Genomic DNA, 20715 nt, shown 5'->3' with positions numbered 1-20715 from the left:
TTATGCAGTTAAGGAATTTTCAAAGTGTGTTCTAAAGTGGAATACTCTTTGTGTAACAATGACATCTTCCCTTCATTGAATTGCTCTTTTATTACTTTTTTTTCCTGTTTGGGTTGGCTTGCGCTTTTTACGTCATGCCTCTGGTCCATAATCAAAAGTGTGGTGCATTGCCATGTCCGCTTGAAGTAATTGAATCAATGAATAAAATTGAATGCACGACTACTCCAAACAAAATTTTCCATCTTAATAAAACACGGGCATGAAAACAAGAAGACATTTTCATTGCCATTCAATCAAAATTAAAACACTATTCTCACATTAATTAATTGTATTATAATGAATAATTCATGAATTAATTAATTGATTTATTAAAACTTTCTCGAGAGTGTATTAGCTTTTTAAATTTACAGTACTCTTCCTCATTTGGGTCATGGCAGGTGAGCTACCATCTGCTGTATCCCAACTGCAAGATTTTTCATGCCAGCACGAAAGGGAACTAATGATGACAAGCATGAAAAAGCCGACCAGCATCCTGAATTGGAGCTTCACTGTGTTTGTTTGCACCTGCCACTAAAAAAACATGGACACCGTGACAGCCTATGCTAATGTATTTGGCTTTTTATTGGCTCCGCTGAACAGCTTTTGCACCAAAATCTAATGGTTCCCCTTAGCCTTCATCTGGGTCTTCTTCAAGCAAAAGCAAGCAGTAAAAAAAAAAAAAAAAAAGTATCAACAACCCAGGGCAGCTCCAGTGCATCTCTGCCAGGCACTAAATAGGAACACGTAGCACTTGATCGAAGTCTAGTTAGAGGAAACAAAATGACTTCAGTAATTACTTTAAGGACAATCAATGGTAATTATGTTCTGCATGTTTTACCATTTAGTAGAAAACTCTGCTCGGATTTGTTGTTAAAAAAAAAAAAATGTTTTGTCAGGTTTATCAATTTCATATTATTCAAAAATATTCTAAAAAATAAATACAGCAAAAAATTCATAATTCGCATTATGTGTGGGTGACTAGGTGGTTTTGATTGTCTTTCTTCCAGACACATATTTTCAATTTTATCTTTCTATCACTTCCTGTTTCTGGCAACCTTCTGTCCAGCACCTGCAGCCATAGTTTACCATTCAGCCTTGTGGATGTGGCTGTCGAATTTTATGTTTCGTCCTCAGGGCACATATAAGTGTACTTTACAAATTCGGCCAAAAAACAAGTGGCTCAGCCAACATGCCTGGAAAGGGGAAGTGATCTGAGCAATTCTGTTTTCCGAATTGATTGGGAAGATTTGATTGTGATGAACCATATCTTGAAGCAATTGAGGTAGTGCACTTCTTGCCTGCAACCAGCAGACGTGTCATTAATTCCATCTCAATTGGCCAGGAGAAAAACCTGGACTTTCTTCAAAAGCCGTCACATGGTTTATAACTCTTTGTATTTGATTGGAAGAACACAAAGGGTTTAATTGATGTTGTTTGTTCATAAAGTATGGCTAGAATGCACGCACAATATTTTTAATACCTATTCAGATACTCATTATATTCAGTCATACTTTACATGATCATTAAAATTGGTCTCATGGCAGAGGAGACAAAGATATAAATCATTATGGTCACAATTTCTTACCTTGTCAGGTATTCCCCTGAGCTTCCATTGCTTTGCTGTACATCCATACAATTTGTAGTTCCAGGGATGAGCGCCAGGGCAGGATTCTCTTGGGCTGCACTCCCAATAGCCCGCGTCACCAGCTCCAATGAGTCTTGGACGTAGTGATCCAGAGAAGGTGACGCCATGACCCCGTGGGCCAATAGACCAAGGGGTAATCCCTCTGTTCTCAACTCAGCCACATTCTGGCAATCGCCTAAAATCCAGTGGAATGCTGGAAGCGTCATCCGAGTGGCCATCGCCCACAGGCGACGTACCTCGCGTATCTCGCACCCGAATGTCACCACTCCAACTGTGGATGAAGGCTCTCTCAGCGCCTCCAACTGCCGCATGAGAGCTTGCTGCTGCTCCGTTTTGGCGGAAGAAGCCGGAGCAGATGAAGACAAATGATGGGAAAATGTGGATGATGACAACTCTGCTCCTGTTGAGACACTTAATGCGCCTCCCGAGTTTGGTAAAGTAGACGAAGGCAGTGCGGAGGTTGGACTTGTCAAGTTGACAAAAGCGCCCAGGTGGAATCGGGTGTTATTTTTGATGAGGAAAACAAATTCACTTATGTCCCATTCCTGGCAGAGCAACACGCTTATGTCCCACCAGCCATTCATCATCAAAAGGGAGTAGAGGAGATGCGACGCCGGGGCCTCCACTGTCCGCATGGCCATTTGGAAATGAAGAGGATTCTGATAAAAGAGAAAGACGGAATCGCAGATAAACTGGCAGGTGCAGGAAAAATATTCAAAGTCACATAAACCAATGCGTTATTGGAGGTGCATGTGAGGTAAAGGTGACTTTATATGAAAAAGGGGAAAAGTCCATATTTATAGATAATGAGATGATTTTTTTTTTTTAAGAGATTTGGAAAAGTGATGGAAAGAAGGAATGACTGCAAGGAATGCAAATGGCAACGTTGAGATGATCGCAGTGATAAGCAAATGGTAATGAGGCAGATCAAATGTTGGAGGGGGTCATTTGGATTTCATAGAGGGCAAAAAGATGAACGAGTCAGTGGGGAGGACTTCGACAGACAACGGAAGCGACGAAAGGTAATTAGATAAAGGCAAATTACAGATAGTGACGTGGGAATGTTACAGTACGGACGACGGGATAGCGAAGATGAAGCATCAAAAACAGATGGAGTGAAGTGAAAGAGGAAATAAAAAATGAGTTATGAATCCCGCACTGGAATTACTTTCCCGCTTTGAATTCAATTTGTTCCTTGAGACCAGACACCGAGGTGAAGAGAATGGATTTTCAACCTCCACTTACCTGCTCCCATGAATATCATTACTCACATCACAAGTTACACCACATGTATTTATGGCAAAGCAAAAGACAAAAAAAGGGGAAATATACGTCTTCAGAGATGGTCACATATTTTATATATTTTCATTGTTGGTAAAAGGGTGAGTCATTATGACATGACCAATAAGAAACTCATCTGTCTGTGACGTTTGCTTGTGCCTCTAATTTGGAATACAAGAAACCACCGCGCCAGAGGATTATCTAGGGACGCACCCAAACATTTTCCAGAGAACATTATTTATTCTTAACATTTCACTCTATATCCCGTTGTAATCGACATTACACAACCTGTGACGCAAAAATCGACCAGAGCCGCCCAAAGCTTTTAATCACATTAGTCACGCCATACGCGTATCATGATTCTTCATCTGCTTTCCGTCCTGTGCCAATATAAGCAGCAATTAAATGAGCTGTTTTCCTGATTAGAAGAACTGTTTTGAAATAAACAAACGACACCGCGGTTCATATGGGTGTTACACTCGAGCTTCTCGTTCCTAAATATGCAGGGTCCCATTTCGGCTCTCATTTGCACCGCGAGCGCCTAAATCTGTTGACGTCATGAAGAGAAGATGGGGGAGGGTTGGGAGAAAAGCTCTGCACTGCAGATACCTGCTAAGGTCTTCGTATGAAACGTGTGTAAAAATTCCCAAGTGTGTTGTCACACATCAATTTGCACTCGGCGCATCCATCAGCTGTGAAGTGATGTGGGAGGAATGTCGCATCCATTGGCTGTCATGACCAGAAGCCAGCTGACAAATCAAACCATAAATTATTTGGAGTGTTCCCCCCCCCCACATTAGATGATTAGTTTCTGAAAGCGTCGCAAATGATTAAACTTGGTTTCTTCTCGCTTGCTGCTTGACAAGTACAAAAGCAAATGTTAGTTTTATAAGAGGCTCCGACATTTTTTCAAATAGGGAAGGGATGAGAGATGATCTTTCGTAGGCCGACTCGAAGGCTGATTCATTTGAAAGATTTGCATCATGCTCGGGATTGCTTCCTGTGTTTGACTTTTTGAATAGCAAACTTTGTACTTAAGACAAATGTTCAGGTTTGACTCAGACGGCTCTCAGTTAATTTATGACGCCGAAAGATTCCTAAATTGATGACTGAAAATAATTGATGCCTGACCGTCTTGCAATAGGACCCAGATGCCGTGACCCAGCTACTTTTTGCATGTTCTCCGCGTGCCTGTGTGGGTTTTCTCCGGGTGCTCCGGTTACCTTCCACCCCATATTGACCCTCGTTGTGTTTGTGAGTGTGAGTGGTTGTCTGTCTTTGTGTGCCCTGTGATTGGCTGGCAACCAATTCGGGGGCGTACCCCGCCTACTCCGCGATGACTGCTGGGATAGACTATAGCACGCCCGCAACACAGCTCAAAATTACACGCACTGAACTGGTTAATCCTTTTTTCCTCCTGAGGTTACTCCATCGCTGTCTCGCAAGATCAAAACATTTCAAAGACGTCCTTGCACTTTGTACTGTATCAGTAGCATAGGAAACACGGCATGTTCCTATTCATCAATCGACCTTATATTGTATCAATCCACCATCCAGGCATCATCCATTCACCCAACTATCCATCTGCTGATTGTCCATCAAACCATCTTTCGGTTGTCCATCTTTTACCCATAAACTAATTCGTCTATCTAGCATTTACCTCACGCGTCTTCAATCCTCTTCCTGAAAGGCCGGTGTCCTTCTTGTTTTCTATCGTTCCCTGCTGCAACACACCTGATTCTCATGACCAGATAATCAGCCATGTCTGCAGAAGCAGGATAACGATCGTGATTGTTTGAATCAAGTGCGTCGCGACAGGGAGAAATGGAACAGTAAGGACAGCGGCCCTCAAGGAACAGGGTTGAAGACCCCAGATCTAACTATTCCCTTTTCTGTCCATCAACCTTACCGGATTCATATATCCAACAACAACTTGTTTCTCCACCCATCAAGGATCATTAAGACATTATTGATCAATAGCAAGCGTCATTCAACTTCCCACACGTCATCCATCCACACATCTATCGGTATTGTCATCTACTTTATCTATCTACCAATCTATGGCCAGCTTCCTATCATCTATTTCCTACGGGTCGTCAATCTATAATGCAGAGACCAATTCATCCAGTCAACATCATCCATGCCACAATCATCATTCACTCACCCGTCTAATATTGAAGCCGCCCATCAACGCTCCAATGATCCATGTAAGTACTCAACTACCCATTTTATCCAACTCCTGACTGACCATCATCATCCGTTTGCCAGCAGTATACTATTTACTGCTTACCTACCATTCATTGATTCTCCAGGAATCATCCAGTCCTCTTACATCCACGCATTTTTACAGTCCTCAGTTTGTGTCCAATGCTCCTTTTCACTTCAACTGTTCATCCATCCATCATGCATACACTTGCAGATTCCTTTTTTTTTTTGTTACCGTTGAGGTAAACCCCAAGACGCTGTTTGACTGTATAGATGAATTGATTACTGGATGGATCACTAACAAAATTGTCACCTGATAGACCAGAGGATGGATGAGTCGCAGGTACAGTAAATGGATGTTTGACCGCACTCGTGACTGGACGGATGGGTGAATGCCTCGCGGAATACATGCAAAGGTTAGATTAATCAATGGATGAATGGACACCCCTTCCACCGACCGTACACTCATCAGTTGCCCCCGTCAATACAAACAGCAATTTATTAATCCGGTGTCACAAGCTCATTCTCACAAGCAACATCAATCTAGCTTTTCAACTATTGCCTGTTGATCAAGCAGTGTCCATCGCAATCACCATCCAGCCACACGACTGTCCATTCATACGTCAACCATTCGCTCCTGTCAATCATCCTACCATCCAGTTTCGATCCATCCTCCAATGTATGCATCCATGCACTCACCCTCATCCACTTTCTGCTTTTTGTCTAAAGTGTGGAAGTGGGAAAAAGGACAAAAACACACACTTTTGTTCCTGTAAGTTGCAATTGTCCCTGGGGCTGTCATCCACTGCGTGTGCGTGCGTCACTGTGTGTTTGTGTGCACGGAAAATCAAAAACTCTCCTGGTCATGTGCAGTGACTCTCTTGCAAGTGCAATTTATGAGGGTGCATTTAGTCGCAATAAAACAATTAAGTTAATGTGTCTAAGTGAGGATGGCCGATGAAGATACTGTTCATTAAGTTAGCGTTCAAGCGATCAAGTTAATGTGTATAGATTTAGCTAAAGCGTGCATACATATTTAACACATTTCATATCTTGGGCGAAAACCTAACAAGTGCATTTCACATGGAGTTCACCGTTAAGCGAATGAAAGTGACCAAACATTATTTTAAAATAACAGTCGCGATGCTTCAAAATCATTCTCTTCGTAATTCTCTCCTAAAACGCAGATAACCTAATCACATGTGTAACAGCTTTATTAATCTCTTGGTAAGGAGATGATATTCGCACTTTTCCACTCGAGTGGTTTGGCAAATGGGAGAAATTTAAACATGTTAAATATGTGAAAATGTTTTTTTAATGGCATGCCATCATTTTTAATAAGTCTTCATAAACTGCAGTCATTTTGGTGAAATACAGAGCAGTCATTTGGAACAATTATTCAGTCAAATATGCAGCCTGATATGCATATTTTATTTTAATTGCAAATGCAAACCATGCCTTGTGCACATTTTATTTGCTTGAATTTGGATTGGTTTTGGAAATCCACACCCACAATCAGCTGCCCCAATTAAGTGTGACATCCAGATTCAAATGTTTGCTTTTTGCCAACTGAATGGATTTTAAAGAGTATGGTACAATCAAGATCTAAGATCTTAACAGTAGAGCAAAGTCTCGACATGCATATTTTACGCAAGCAATCAGGATTTAGGCTCGACACTTTAGTTCTGATCGATTCTTTTCTTCATTTTATCATTTAAGACATTTCAGACAATTGTATAATTGTAATTTTAAGGGACTATTTTTCTTTTTCAGCATGACTGTGCTCGAGTGCAAATTGTGAAGTCCAAAAAGACATTTGGACATTTTGGAGTTTAGTAAGGAAGAGCATAAGACCCCAATCCCAACAAAGTAAAAAAAATACTTTTGCTCATCTGCCATGTAATTGCTTTAAGACACAGATATCAGTGATTGCTACTGCACTGACAATATAATATTATTTATGAAAAAAAACACGGTCATGTCCAGAGAAATTCTTCTAATTCAGTACAAAACACTAACATGGACTATTTATATCTCAAATAATCTTTCCTCATTGACATGAATGGAAATGTCATTAATCGGTTCCACTCTTCAAAGAAAATGTTTAGGATGTAATTTTTAATGAGAACAATGCTTTTGAGAACAGTGATTTTTTTTTAAAGGATAAATGGCATTTTATAAATGCAGTACAGTAATGACTGTATGTGAATAGCTTAAAAAAATAATTGCACCATTTTTGTCACTGAACTTTGTGCTGCTCATTCTGTTGTGTCAAAATTACCCCAAAAATTTTTAATAAATAATCTGGTCATCTGATTAACAGTCTTAAAAAAAAATCACAAGAATAAGTGAACACCTGCATCTGGAAACTCTGAGTTGGTGAATTGTGCAATTTGCATCCCCAAATTGCAAAATTCACAAATTTACAAGGAAGCTTGATAGTGTGGTAATCATTGACTGTAACATTTGAATTACCTTTCTAATGTACACGAATCAACTAATTGTTTCAACCTGAAACACATCCCCGAGAGGGGAGGAAAGAGATCAATACTGTAGATGAAAGCCCATCCTGAGGCTACGTTACCCTGTGTAGGTGTGCATGTATTCATCTTCCACAGACTTGGCAGCCTTATAATAATAGCACAACCCTGGAATCATTGACTGCCAGGTGATAACAGCCCTCCCTCCTTTCCCCGTAGGTACTACATGTTTACATGAACCATGTTAAGTTATGTCCCTTCTTGATGCTGAATACTGTATGTAGCATAAATCATTTTGAGTCTTCAGTGAACATAACGTGCATGTTTTTGGAATGTCGAATGAAGCCGCAGCACACATGAGGCACGGAGAACATGCAAACTCCACGTCACATGGCCGAATTTGAACTCTCACCCTCAGAACTGTGAGGTGGCAGTGCAAAGCACTTGCTCACCATACCACCAAGTTTTATACCACTGTCCTGTCAGAGCTGGAGAGAGTGCCGAGGGGGCATTGTTCCACCAGCCCACCACCAAAATAAGCCTGGTGCCAGACTAGATAATTAATTTGGGTTTTCTGATTTTTCCAGGAATGCTTTTCAACATTTAAGCAATGAGTGCTTGCTGGCATTTGCTAAAAAAACAAACATTGTGGGTTTGTATTTTTTTTCAATTATTGGAGGTGGTGGATAATGAAAGTGAAATTCAAAGTGTCCAGTGGTCTATATAGTCCCACAGTGAGTCATCTAGCTGAAAAGTTTTAATATTAAATGAACCATACAATAAATTGGTCTATTGTTCCTGACATTTTTTTTGGCTGAATGTGGACATTTAATTGCATTGTATGACTTTCTGAGAGGGGGGGGGGGGGTCTGAGAGGTCTCTAAAGGGAAAACGATCAATTACAGCTAGGTGTATTCATTATTTTTTATTATTATTTACATGGTAGCTATTTTTTTTTAAATGTCTTTATATTAGAAAGTGGTATTGCTGAAGTTTTAGATGTGTGTGTGTCCAAATTATATTTAAAATTATATTTAAAAATTAATATAATTTTGTTCCAAGATTTTGTAGTGCGGCTGCCTGAGATAACCTTGGCCACCCCATGCCCCCACCCCCAAGGATAAAAGTCTAGCTCCGCCACTGTACCACTGCAATCTGAAATACACGTTTACCTAAATTATCAACCTCGAAGCAGATTTGTATATTTTTCTGTGCACGTGTAACTGGTGCTAACAACTCTATTTGTGTTCCTTTCTTCTTATTGTTATTATTACCTCACTTTGGCGCTTAAACTCTCTCGGAAGGACGCTGACGACGGGCAGCCGAAGAGCTTGAGACACGAACTCCAACTTGACAAACTCGTCACGGTTCCGTGGGAAGGACAGCATGGCGGAGATCCCCTGCACGACCACGGTGTGACACACGCTCTCCACGAAGGAAAGCGGGTCCTCGTCCTCGGGGCTGCCCGGCGAGCTGAAGGAGAAGGCTGGAAGCTCGCCGAGTCCCGAGCCAACCGCCATGACGAGCTCCAGTGACAAATTGAAGGGAAGAATTCCGGCTCGATTCACAGCCTCCACTGCGAGCAGGACAGACTCTCTGGGTGCGAATAAACGATTATCCAACGATGTGCTTTCTTCCCGCTGCTTCGCGTGCATTTTACCCCTGCTCCCACCTCGATGACTAGGAGCGGAACCTCTATTCCGCAGGCTTCCAAACTCGGACCCGGCACTTTTTGGGAGCTGCTTGCCCACATGCGCTCGCCCATCTCTGGTCTCTGGTGGACCTCCCGCGTTATTCCAGACATCGAAACTGCTGGTGTCGGGGAGTAAGCGAGGATGCACATGCAGAACCCCCACCCGAACCGTGTGGCCGATGCGCTTTAGAACCTGGCACGGCTGCGGGTGCGAGTAAAAGCACGGCAGGAAAAAGACTATTGCGCACATCAGTGAACACAGAGAGGAGCCATTCACCGTCACCAGCCCCATCTTCATCGTCTCCAAATCTCAGTTTAACCGGATGCCCGGTGCCGCCACAGATCGCCCCAATACAGGGGCCGCCCTTTTGGTGCCCCTCCCGGGCCCCGCAGTGTGGCCCTCTCGAGCCTCTCAGAACAACCGCAGCTCCGGATCCAGCTCCGGTTCCTCGTCCAGATGCTTGCCCAGCTCCCGGCAAACTTGCGCGTTCCTCCACACACTCAAACAACAGGCGGGAGCCGCGCGCAAGCAAGCAAATATCCCCAAAAGTGCCGTTTTTCATCTCAAAAGATTTACATCATTCAAGCCTTAATGCAAGGGAACAGGCTGTGTCATCAAATAACATTTTCACATTGGATGCGAGGAAGAACACGCAGGAGAAAGAGGACGACATGAAGACAAAATATGTCCGCTGCGCATTAATGAACATATTCCAAAAGAGTGGAAGCCCTCTTTCGGCTTGTTGGCACAGAAAGAAAAATAACCCATTATCATCCAAAGCGTAGGAGCTTCATCGGCTTCAACAGGTATTAAAACATCACAAAATACACTTTCCACTTCGCGAGTTGACAGTTTCGAGTCCACGTCAAATACTGACACTGTTGCCGGCACCAGAGCGCAGTGGGTTGGCTCTCATTGCAAGGAGGTTTAACCCTCTACTGGATTTACCACCACCCCTCCCTCCACTTGTCTCAGGAATAGAGGAAAACCAGGTGGACTTTTTGGACCGCCCAAAAAAATAAAAATAAAAAATGAGACACCCGGTTGTGACGCATACAACTGCTTTCCCACTACAAGTGCTTCCTCTATTGAATAAAAATTGTCCGATCTTAAAGTCTCTGCTCAAACTATGCCGCATGGAATGATGATGATGGGTGTTAAGACTTTTCGAATTAGACAAATGTATTTAACTGTTGGTAAAATATTTGAGCTCATATTGAGTTAAAGCATAAAATAATGTCGTTTCTTTTTAAGATTTCACACATTATCGCTTAATCTATTTGTTTTCCTTTATTTTATGGCCCAATGTTCGTTCGTGTTGATGTGCGCGCATGCGCGGTGGGATGATTACAAATCGCAGCTGGTTGTCATTTGTCACATCACCTACACCGTCAATCCGGAGCACACGGCCCGTTGGTATGTAACATTTTATTTACCAGATCGTCATGCAACTTTTGCTATTTGTATGCATTTTATTCCCATTAACATTTACCAACCTCAGTACTCGCAACTAAAGAATATTAACTGGGGAGTCGATGGAATTTGCCGCGGACGCTGAGGCACGCGCTGTATCGAAGTGCTCGCGCGATCGCGCGTAAACAAAAAAAATTCTGATGTGTGGAATGTTTAATAACCGCATCATGGATTACAAAGCGTTTGTTTGAATCTCTGTGTGAGAAATTGTTTGATTGCCGGTGAATGCATTGCATTATGGGTAGTGTAGTTAATCAGTCGAACGTGGTTATTTTGAGTTATTTTTTACATTTTATTAAACTTAAATTAATTATGTTGTTAAGTTAAGGACATATGCAATACATTTAAACAATAGCAATGGATTGACAGCGGTTAGATATGAATTATCTTTGTAATGGCCAATTGTTTATGGTATATTCATTTATTGATTTGGCGATAACATTGCATTATTGTAACTTTTCTTTATGACCTGTGGCCTTTGTTTAATAAACAAAACAAATAAACACGATTTATGACATTATGTGCTTCCTGATGAACCTTTTCGCAGCCTTGAAAATAGAATATCCGAACAATGGGGAAAAATGGTGCCCGTATTCACTATACAGTAATCCGATTGGCTGCATAATCCAAGTGACGATGGCAAAAGAAATACTCTGATTGTCTGACTGGCCCAGATTTTATTCTTCATATTTAATTAATTCACGTAATGATCTACTGTTACCCACTGCCTAATTTACCTGGCAACAGTCAAACAAGGGGAGCACTGGCACTTATTTTTTTTTTTCCACTTAAATCCCTGCCGGTGACATTTTTAGGAAAGAAATTTGGCCTACGGGAGGAAGTTGTCGACCCGTGTTATATCGTGAGACTTCAAAGGGTGAGCAAGAGTGATCAGACGGATTCAGGAAAAATATGGTAAGCTCCAATTAAAGGTTTATTTTCAAATGAGGTCGACCGTTGTTGTTGTAGTGGTTTTAATTGTCTTGTAATCAAACACAAACCATGAGTTTTTGGGCATCATACTTTTGGGTGCACACGTTGGACATCAAAGTCAAATGGGTTGTCATGTCTGGCGGGGAGAGTGACATGTTATGTCACGCATGAAGTCCCAGCTGCAGGCACTGTTCAGACCATCTAACCTCTACACCTAATCCAATCTCTCAACTGAGGCAGAGGGAACTCTTGGGCCGAGCGACAACCTCTATGTTTCGGAGCAGGGTCTTGAAATGAGAGTGCTTAAAATATAATCCAAGCAATGTAATTCCCTTATCATTTAGTCCGAAAACCTAAAAGAGACAGAGGCGCTTAGAAACACCCTTTAAAGGATTTTAGCAAGTGGCTCTTCAACGGAGTCAAAAAGTCTCCGACATGTTGCATGCCATTTTTATTGTTTTATGTGAATTCCTGGCACGCGTGAAATTCATTAAATTATCAGACTTGCATTCGGTGCTACGGTGTACAATTTTCAATTTCCTCAGGTGTCAGATATTTGAAGAAAAAGCAATACGTTTCAGCAATATGCCTCTCAAATATGTGGGATAACAGTTTCTGATATTGAATTTAAAAGTCATCCGGTGTCTGCAAAAACAGCATCAGGACCTAATCTGTCATGTCTATTAAATTATCCCGTCAGACATCATTGATGCAGGCAAAAACTAGCAAGCTAATGAATGTAGGAGTTGTGGTTTTCTTGAATTTAGGTTTACTCACAAATGGTTAACTGTCTGTGGCCAAGTATAGCTTTTACATTCTGTTTGCATTTTTATCGTTGTTCAAGTGGCCTACCAAGTGGACTTTGCTCAAAGCTGTGCTTAGCTAACTGAGAAGCTAAATGGCTAATCTGACGCAGTTTGTCTGGTGCCAGTTTGCCCGAGGCTATTTTGTCGGAAACCTTTCATCGGATGCCATTTTGTCTGAGGCCGTGTTGCATGATAGTCAATGGCATAATTTAGTAGACTTTCCTGACATCGTGATGATTTCAAAATTGTTGTCTGATACCTGACACTGTAATTCAGTGGCGGGTCATGCTTTCCACACGTAGTCCTTAAGTGAAATCCTACTTAGTCCGACTTTAATAAATCCCCTTAATACCATCGTTTATGACACCACGGCTGGAGAAATGATATAGAGACACTTACTTACTACTGAGTGTTGGACGACCTTGGGTTGCGAGAGTGAGCTTCTCTTGAAAGGTCTTGAAATTGCCTTGCAAGGATCTGCTATCAAATCCACATTTTTCCCTCCTTCGGCCATTGTGGGTTAAAAAAGCCAAAATATTGTTTAGATTTTCTCACCGGGTTAGACTGTCAGTTGTCGGTTTTCGCATTGCATTATTAAATCTTAGGACACGTTTGCACCTTCAATGTAACCAAGTTGTGATCTTATTGGCTATCGCAACTGTCTGTCAACTCTAAGAGCCCGTTCGCAGCACCGACGCCTGCACGGCCTTGGACGAATATTCCGTGTCACTGGTACTATGAAATTTGCCTGGCAACACAAGCTAGCTGAATTGTCATTGGTCAAAAACTCTCACCTAAAAATATAACTGGTTTACAATACAATACAACTTTATTTATATAGCGCATTTCATAACAGCTGGAGCTGTAAGAAAGCGCTTTCCGTATGTTGTAATATAAATTAAAACATAAGCACATATGCAGTAGATACAAGCGCTATCCATATACAATATTACACGAATGTGAAGAATTGCAGATGTATTCTTGAGACCTGTTGCTTTTTCATCTCACATCTGATTTATTTTCCACCCATTAATTGTCTCATGATTGCTGGCGTGCTGTTGAGTGCAGCTGCCATTCTTGTTTACACCAGCAGTCAAGTAACAGCTGCGGCAGCTGTGCTCTGATGCACTTTGTGAATGAAAATGAATATGTTCATTTATTTTCCCTATAGTCTAATTAAAAAAAAAAAAAACAATGTTTTTTAAATTATTTTAAATTTGTATTCCATTGCTTCAATTAACTATACCTTCACATTTGAAATGACTTTTTTTGTAATATGGGATTAATTCTGTTAGTGTTGTCAAATTGGTTCTCTACAAAGTGTGATAATTGAGTGAGACGCGTCATGTTCGAGAAAAGTCAGTTTTTTGGATGAAATGAGTTTAAACACAAAACACCCTTGCAAGACGTAACGTGACGCTTAAATGACACTACGAATAGCTACAGGTGCTTGGAATAAGTCAGGAATGCTGGCAACCAGCCAGATTTGACAGTTGCTGCTGTCAGGCTGTCAAAACCAGCCTAAGGGTAGTCATTCTCCTGGCCGCTGAGGGAAGCAACCAAACGTTGGCACTGGCGTTAATGCTTTGAAGACCATCTGGAGGAGGCTTACGAAGGGAACGAGACCAAGCAGAAAGAACTGCGCGCCGACTGCTGCAAAGAGTGTCGACGATACATGAAGGCACGTTTTATGAGCGTTAGCATAGCAGTTTGTCAAGGTTTGAGGTTCGCGTGGTGGAGTGGGGAATACCCAAATGCAGGAAGGCGAGTTCGGGAGCCAGGAATAATCTCAAGAAGCATTTATTTTACAGTAATGCCAAAAACTTAAAAATACAAAATTAACAAACACTTGGATCAAGACGGAAAAAACCAGAGTAACTAAATCAAAGCAACTTAACGAGACGATGAGGAAAACCTGCACAAGAAGACACGGGTGGTGGGTGGAGGGAGATGATTGGTAGAACCAAGGGACCGGGGCTGATGAGAACAGGTGGATAAAAAAAAACTAATGACCAAGATGTGAAAAAGGCGCACAAGGAATATGTGATAAAAACAAACCACCATGACACATTGAGTGTCACGGTCACTTCTTAAATTGGGATGAAGACAAAGATGCAGCAGAAGAGGTTGAGAGATAATTCCTGAAGGATTTGGAATAGAGAAGGCCACACAAATGAGTCAAGGCTTGATCAATCATGGCTAGGTTACTTGGGTGAGGGCGTTTAATGTTTTCCAAAGTGTTTCAGTCATCACTCACAATGAAGTCATGGACATAGAGCAGCCATTGCACTGCAATCGACTGTTGTGTCATAACGCATTTTGTCACAATGCTTTCGTAGGATAATATTGTCCGTCCCCATAATCGTCCCTCATGCACGTGCGTGTGTACGTGTGCTCTCGATGCCGACACGAGGCGGCCAAAAATTCATTTCAACCTATTCGGCGAAATGGAGGACAAAAATTGCCTTTGAACGCTTCAATCGGGCCACTGGTCACCCAACTGCGCGTACTGCATGGGAAACATTTGGTCGGCACGAAGAGGTGAGATAAAGACGAAGAAGAAGAAGGAAAAAGAAGAAAGACCCATTGGCAGAGCGACAGTGTTGATCGACAATGTCAACATGGATTTTTCTGTCAGGGGCGGGGGGTAAAATGTTAGGACAGAATCATTTTAAATGACGGGTACTTTCATGAAAAAGGACGGAAGGGTGTCCAGGTCGAGGATGGGGGGCCGAGGACGCACCAGCAAAATAGGGTAGTGTCCTATGTATTCAGTCATTCATTTTAGTTTACAATCAGTAAAAAAAAAAAAAAAAAAAAGGATAAACCCTACAAAGACTTTAGTGGATGTTTGATGACAGTTTAAACCACGGAGCAAAAAAAGAATGTCAGAAAGTGTGTCACTCTTATCTATTCACTGCCTTACTCTTTGTTTTCCCTGTTAATCCTTTAAAACTTCCCATTCCCCCCCCCCCTCTCTGCCTATTGTGTAGCGGTCACCCATTTTAATCCCATCGCCACCCATTTTAATCTCACTGCCGAGTAGGTATACCCCTCTTTTATCCCTATCTCAAAAAGGTTTCTGACCTTTATTTTCTGGTTCAATATTCTTTTGTAAATTCATATGTTGATGTTACGCTTGCCGAATCTGGCCTTTTTCTCACCTGTCCAATTTTACACCATTTTTTTTTCCCTGTCTACCCTCTCCTTGCTTCCTTGACATGGTCAATACGGGGATCTCTGCACCAGAACACAAACTGATTTTGGGACACTCATTATGTTCGGGTTTGTTTGGATTTTTAAATATTGTTTCTAGAGGTGGGCATTATGCCAGTACCTACTAAAGGTACGTCAATCCATCAGTTTTTATCCGTCAGTATCATCTTCAATAACCGGGTCATGTTCTGACGGGGTGAATCCAGTAGACCGTTTCTTGTGTGGACTGCAATGACCATATATGGAAATACTTTCCACCTCTACTGAAGGTGGCGGTATGCACCAACGAAGAAGTAGAATGCGAAGAAAAGGAAGAAGAAGATGATTAAGACTCAGATTGTGTCTTTGACAGATTATGATTAGATTGGATTGCGTTTTAACCTGGGTCACAATTTGGATCCTACGTGCTTTAGCGCTTCTTTACAGTTCAACAAACTAAAATAACCTGACATACTGACAGTTTGATTCGGCTTGAAATAATGACAGAGTGACAATGCCGGACGGGTGCCCAGGCCGCTGACGAATGACTAAGTGGCAAAATTGAGTAAATCGCCCTCCTCTGATTATTACCGTAGGGTAAAGAAATGAATGTGGAAAAAAAACGTAAAAAGAAAACACCCGACCCTAAATTTTGTAACAAATGACAATGAGCAGCCCGAAGACCAACAGCCAGCACTGGCAGAATTCCAACGTCGACGTTCCATTGTTTCCTATAACAGTTTGCTTGTCTTGGCTCCGACCGCTGAGTTCCCCGTCATCCATCTCTGTGTGAGTCCTCTTGCTTGATAGCGACTCTGTTGACCTTTCCACCTGCCATCCTAATTCTTCCATGGCTCATTTCCTTCTCCAGTGTCAGGGCTCATGACCAGATGAAACTTGAAAGCGCATATGAGGATAAACTTCAAGGTCAAAGCGCTTATGCGATGCACATCTGCGCATTTGATCACAGCATGGGTCAGCAGAGACGAACCACACGCAGATCTTTCGACGCTAGGGCTTATATGGACAGACAGGTCACTGAGTTGTTGGATAGTTTGGTCATGTCAAGTATTCGATCCGCAAGCCCTAAAATGTGACATCGAAAACACCTGCACGTGCTTTGTACACATCATTTTTAACAGACTGAAATTTAGTCGGAGGTCATTTTATGCGTCGTTGCAGATTAGGTGTAAATTATAGCCTGCGCAACTATTTGGACAACTCTGCTTTGCATGGAATCCCTGAAACAGTTGAGCCGCGAGTAAACATGCACTTTTAATTACTTAAGCCGTCTCATTGGTTAGCTTTGCACACGTAACTTTAAAATGACTTTCGGCCTTTCGAAATGCTTTAGTCACTGATGTCTATCACATCAAACTAACACTTTCAGATTTTTTTTTCTTTACTCCAAATTCGTAATCAGGGGCAATTAGATTTTCTCTGTTTTCAAATTCACATTTCAACTTTTTTTTTTGGTTTGCGGTTGATGTACGATGACTCAGCAATTTTATGAATTTGTTTCACATAATTCCAAAGTACCATATCAAATACGAGTTTATTTATAAATACTCCATTCTGCTTTTATTTGTATTGATAGAAGTTCTAGTTTGTCAACGTGAGTGCTTAGTTTTGACTACAATGTGACCTCTAAAGTGGAATGGTCCAAAATTGGCGGATATCCTGCGTCTCATAAGTCAGACAAGAATAAAAGAAGAGTCTAAACCATCTTCATGTGCACTTTGTAGGTAATTGCCTCTGCAAACATCAGCTAAACACAAAGTGAGTCACTTGTTACACCAGCTCATGTGTATCTGATGTATCTAACCGGGAAAAGAAAACGCTTATATTGACACGGGGTTGTGGGCTCAGCTCACGCTGACGTTAGCGATATGCTAATCAGATCTTTTTACTCCCGCTTTAGCACAGTGTGTAACACATTGCCTTACTTTTTTTCATAAATATTCTGACATCAAGCAATTTTGGGAGATGCAAAATGTTCAAAATGTGTAAATAAAGATCAGAGGTGGGCAGGTTGTCCATGTGGTATGTGACTGGAAGAAAAAAAAAAACAGAGGGAGTGAGAGAAATCTTGTGCATGATGCATATCATAAAACTCGGAAATAACATAGCTCGGCAAAAAAAAAAAACAACTACGCACACATTAACACGCACGATTGCCTTTTTTCAGTATAATTCAGCACTTGAGTTGTTTTTTTTGTTAGTTTTTTTATTGATGCATATTTTGAAACACCCGTGTTTTTTTATATATATATATATATATATATATAAATATATATATATATATATATCGGTGAGGCCAAAAAGTGATACATAATGTTGATCCAATTTGAGGAGAGCATGGCCAACTGATTGTCGCCATAGCAACCAAATCACAAAGCAAAGGATTAGTCGGCAATGGTCTAACCTTCGGCTCAGTCTTTTCCCGCTGAGTGGAAGATATTTGACAAAATGAAAATGCGTGACCTGAACACATTCAACTAAGGAGCCACTTGAGCTCTGCCCATGATGATGATTCTGATCATGTATTGTGGAGGAGGTCCTAATCTTGCTTTACTGATGACTATTTCGTGTATCAATGTGCTATTAGTAGAACACATCATGTCATTTTGGGATTAGTTCAGCGTTAGACACACAAACCGCAGGAATTCTGTGACAGTTTTGCGTGGCTGTGCCACATTCATATAAACAGCTAATATTAATGGGCTGCACACCTGCAGTGTCAGCTGGTCCGATGACATTGCAGAGTCTCATATTTCAATGAGCCACTCCAGTCAGCACATACTTCATTTTTCCGGATATTTCTATTTTTTTTTTGTTTTGCACAGGCAGAGGATTACTGGCTCGGCAGGATCGCTCCCCCGTGGAGATAGCCGGCCTGAAATGATCACATACACCGTTTCCTTTTTGGAATACCCATTCCAACATTTCTCTATCACCAGCAGGCTGTGTCAGCCCTTCTCGAAAATATGCAGCCTGTGACTTATAACTGTTTTTGTTCATCGTCCTGAATTTTCCCCGGACCTTTGTACCGCAATATCTAAAACTGTTGAAACGTTTCTGAAGAGTTCATATTCATCCTTTTATTCATTGTCAACCAGGCATGCTCCCTAGTTATTTACTAGCCGTCCTTCCAGCCATATTTATTACCAGTCGAACATCCTTTTATCATTCATTCAGGGAACTACCTACAAAACTGATCCGTTAATCGGATCATTAATCTACCCGTCACTCTTTTATTCATTGAACAGTCTGCAAATCCACCCATCCTTGGAGCCAGACACCCAAACAATATTTCTACAACCAACAAATCCATCCTCACAAAGCATCCATAATTAATTGACTTACGCCCCAAAATCCATCCAAACTACCAAGTAATCGGTCATTATGCAGTCATTCAGGACTACTCGCAAATCTATCCAGACGGCATATCAATTGAACCTCAGTCTACTCGTTTGTTAGATAAAGCACAAATTTTATTTTATATTCATTTTGGCTGTCAATTCACCTGTTCATTTAGCTATTACACCACCCCCGCCCCCCCAAAATGATCATAGCATTTCTCTTTCTTTTTTTAAACTCCTACTTGACCTTATACATATTCAAACGTGTCACTCAGCCATTCATTCCTCATAAAAATAGGGCAAATACATCATTCTGTAGAATAAGCAGAGCAAGAATAACACTTGAATATCTATTTATGAGCAATATTTTTATTTAAATTTTCAATAAGGGGATCATTCCATTCCGTCCTTAGCAAAAAAAAAAAAAAAAAGAAAACAAACTTGCTTTATAAAGCGACAAATAACTTTATTATTCACATCGCTTCTTCAGTTTCCTTTCTTTTTTCATCTGTTCTCATTTCAAGTTTAGCAAATGATGGCGTGTGCTCAATGTAAAATCAAGTGGCTTTTACTTTCGATTTACAAATACACAAGCATTGGAGTGAGCCAGCTATTGTGCACTCAGTCTTCATTTTTTTTTTCAATTCTTTGGGAAACGGTGTGCTTAAAAACGTCACTTATCATTACGATTATCGAGAGGGATGAAGCGGTACCCTCCATTCACTGCAATTGCGCGACATAGTCGGGCTGCTTAAATGCGACAGAAGAAGTCTAGCTTTGAATAACCTGTGTTGAACTTTGCCCAAATGGATTTTGAATGTGTAAATGAGAAATAATTTAACTACAAATTAGGGTTTTTCTATCTTTATACAATAGTTTTTAGATTGCCATTCTGTTCTCCTCGTTTGCCATTCACAAAGTGACGTGAGTGTCTCGTGCCAATTATTTCATTCTTTTAATAACCACAAACATGAGCAAAACTTTTCCGTTTCGACCAAGATTCTAACAGTTCACTGAGCACAGAAAAACTTAGTTCATTCACCGTCCTCACCTTCAGTCGGTTCAATACCCAGTTGGGTATTTTAATGCATTCTCATTGCGCCTTTTAATTGTCCAGATTTTCTAATTTGCGCAAGAAACGAAATAAAAGTTTACGAGTGCTGTGGTGGGATCATTGAACTGCTCATTGGACCACTGTGGCGGTAATCATCTTCTCCTCGGTTGCTATATTCTATAATTAACCTGCTAAAGAAAGCAGCAGACAGCCGCTAGATGAGGCCTGTTGTGTTTTGGACTACCTGAGAGAGGCAACGTAACAGTGTGGCGAAAAAAAAAAAAATGATGAGGGGGGGAATGAAAGCGAGACAGAAAGACAACTCCTTGTGTTCAGTCTACCAAAGTATTGTCTGACATGCTGGATTGAAGCACACATGGGACACTTTTAGGGAGTGCCAATGGGGACAAGTCCAATTACAGTGTGGAACAGGTGTTGCGTTGAGAATGGCAAAAAAAATAAAATAAAATAGCAAAGACTTGGCTGTTGTTAATATTGTTCCTGGAATGGGATCTGCAGTAGCAATAGAAAGGTATAATGAATATATC

General features: G+C 41.2%; 2 protein-coding genes across 2 annotated transcripts in view; one reads left to right on the top strand and one right to left on the bottom strand.

The window, feature by feature from the left end:
• The window catches only part of grin3a (glutamate receptor, ionotropic, N-methyl-D-aspartate 3A), a 37853-nt gene extending 27628 nt beyond the window's left edge, over positions 1–10225 (bottom strand). Inside the window, exons 1-2 of the mRNA XM_088282050.1 lie at positions 8925–10225; positions 1625–2343 (exon numbers count right to left, since the gene is read on the bottom strand). Of these exons, the coding sequence (XP_088138176.1) occupies positions 1625–2343; positions 8925–9641 (1436 nt within the window). The 5' untranslated portion in view covers positions 9642–10225. The remainder of the gene's footprint in view (positions 1–1624; positions 2344–8924) is intronic.
• A 1406-nt stretch (positions 10226–11631) lies between these two features.
• Positions 11632–20715, top strand: part of unm_sa34860 (un-named sa34860) — a 140324-nt gene continuing 131240 nt past the window's right edge. The window contains exon 1 of the mRNA XM_088281833.1: positions 11632–11732. The gene's annotated coding sequence lies outside the window, so the exon portion shown is untranslated. The remainder of the gene's footprint in view (positions 11733–20715) is intronic.

This window comes from Idiotropiscis lumnitzeri, chromosome 18 (genome assembly GCF_059441095.1).
Source record: "Idiotropiscis lumnitzeri isolate Australia: NSW breed Sydney's pygmy pipehorse chromosome 18, RoL_Ilum_1.0, whole genome shotgun sequence".
Taxonomy (NCBI): Eukaryota; Metazoa; Chordata; class Actinopteri; order Syngnathiformes; family Syngnathidae; genus Idiotropiscis; species Idiotropiscis lumnitzeri.
The sequence above is the reverse complement of the archived record's forward strand: the minus strand, read 5'-3'. Positions and strand labels throughout refer to the sequence as shown.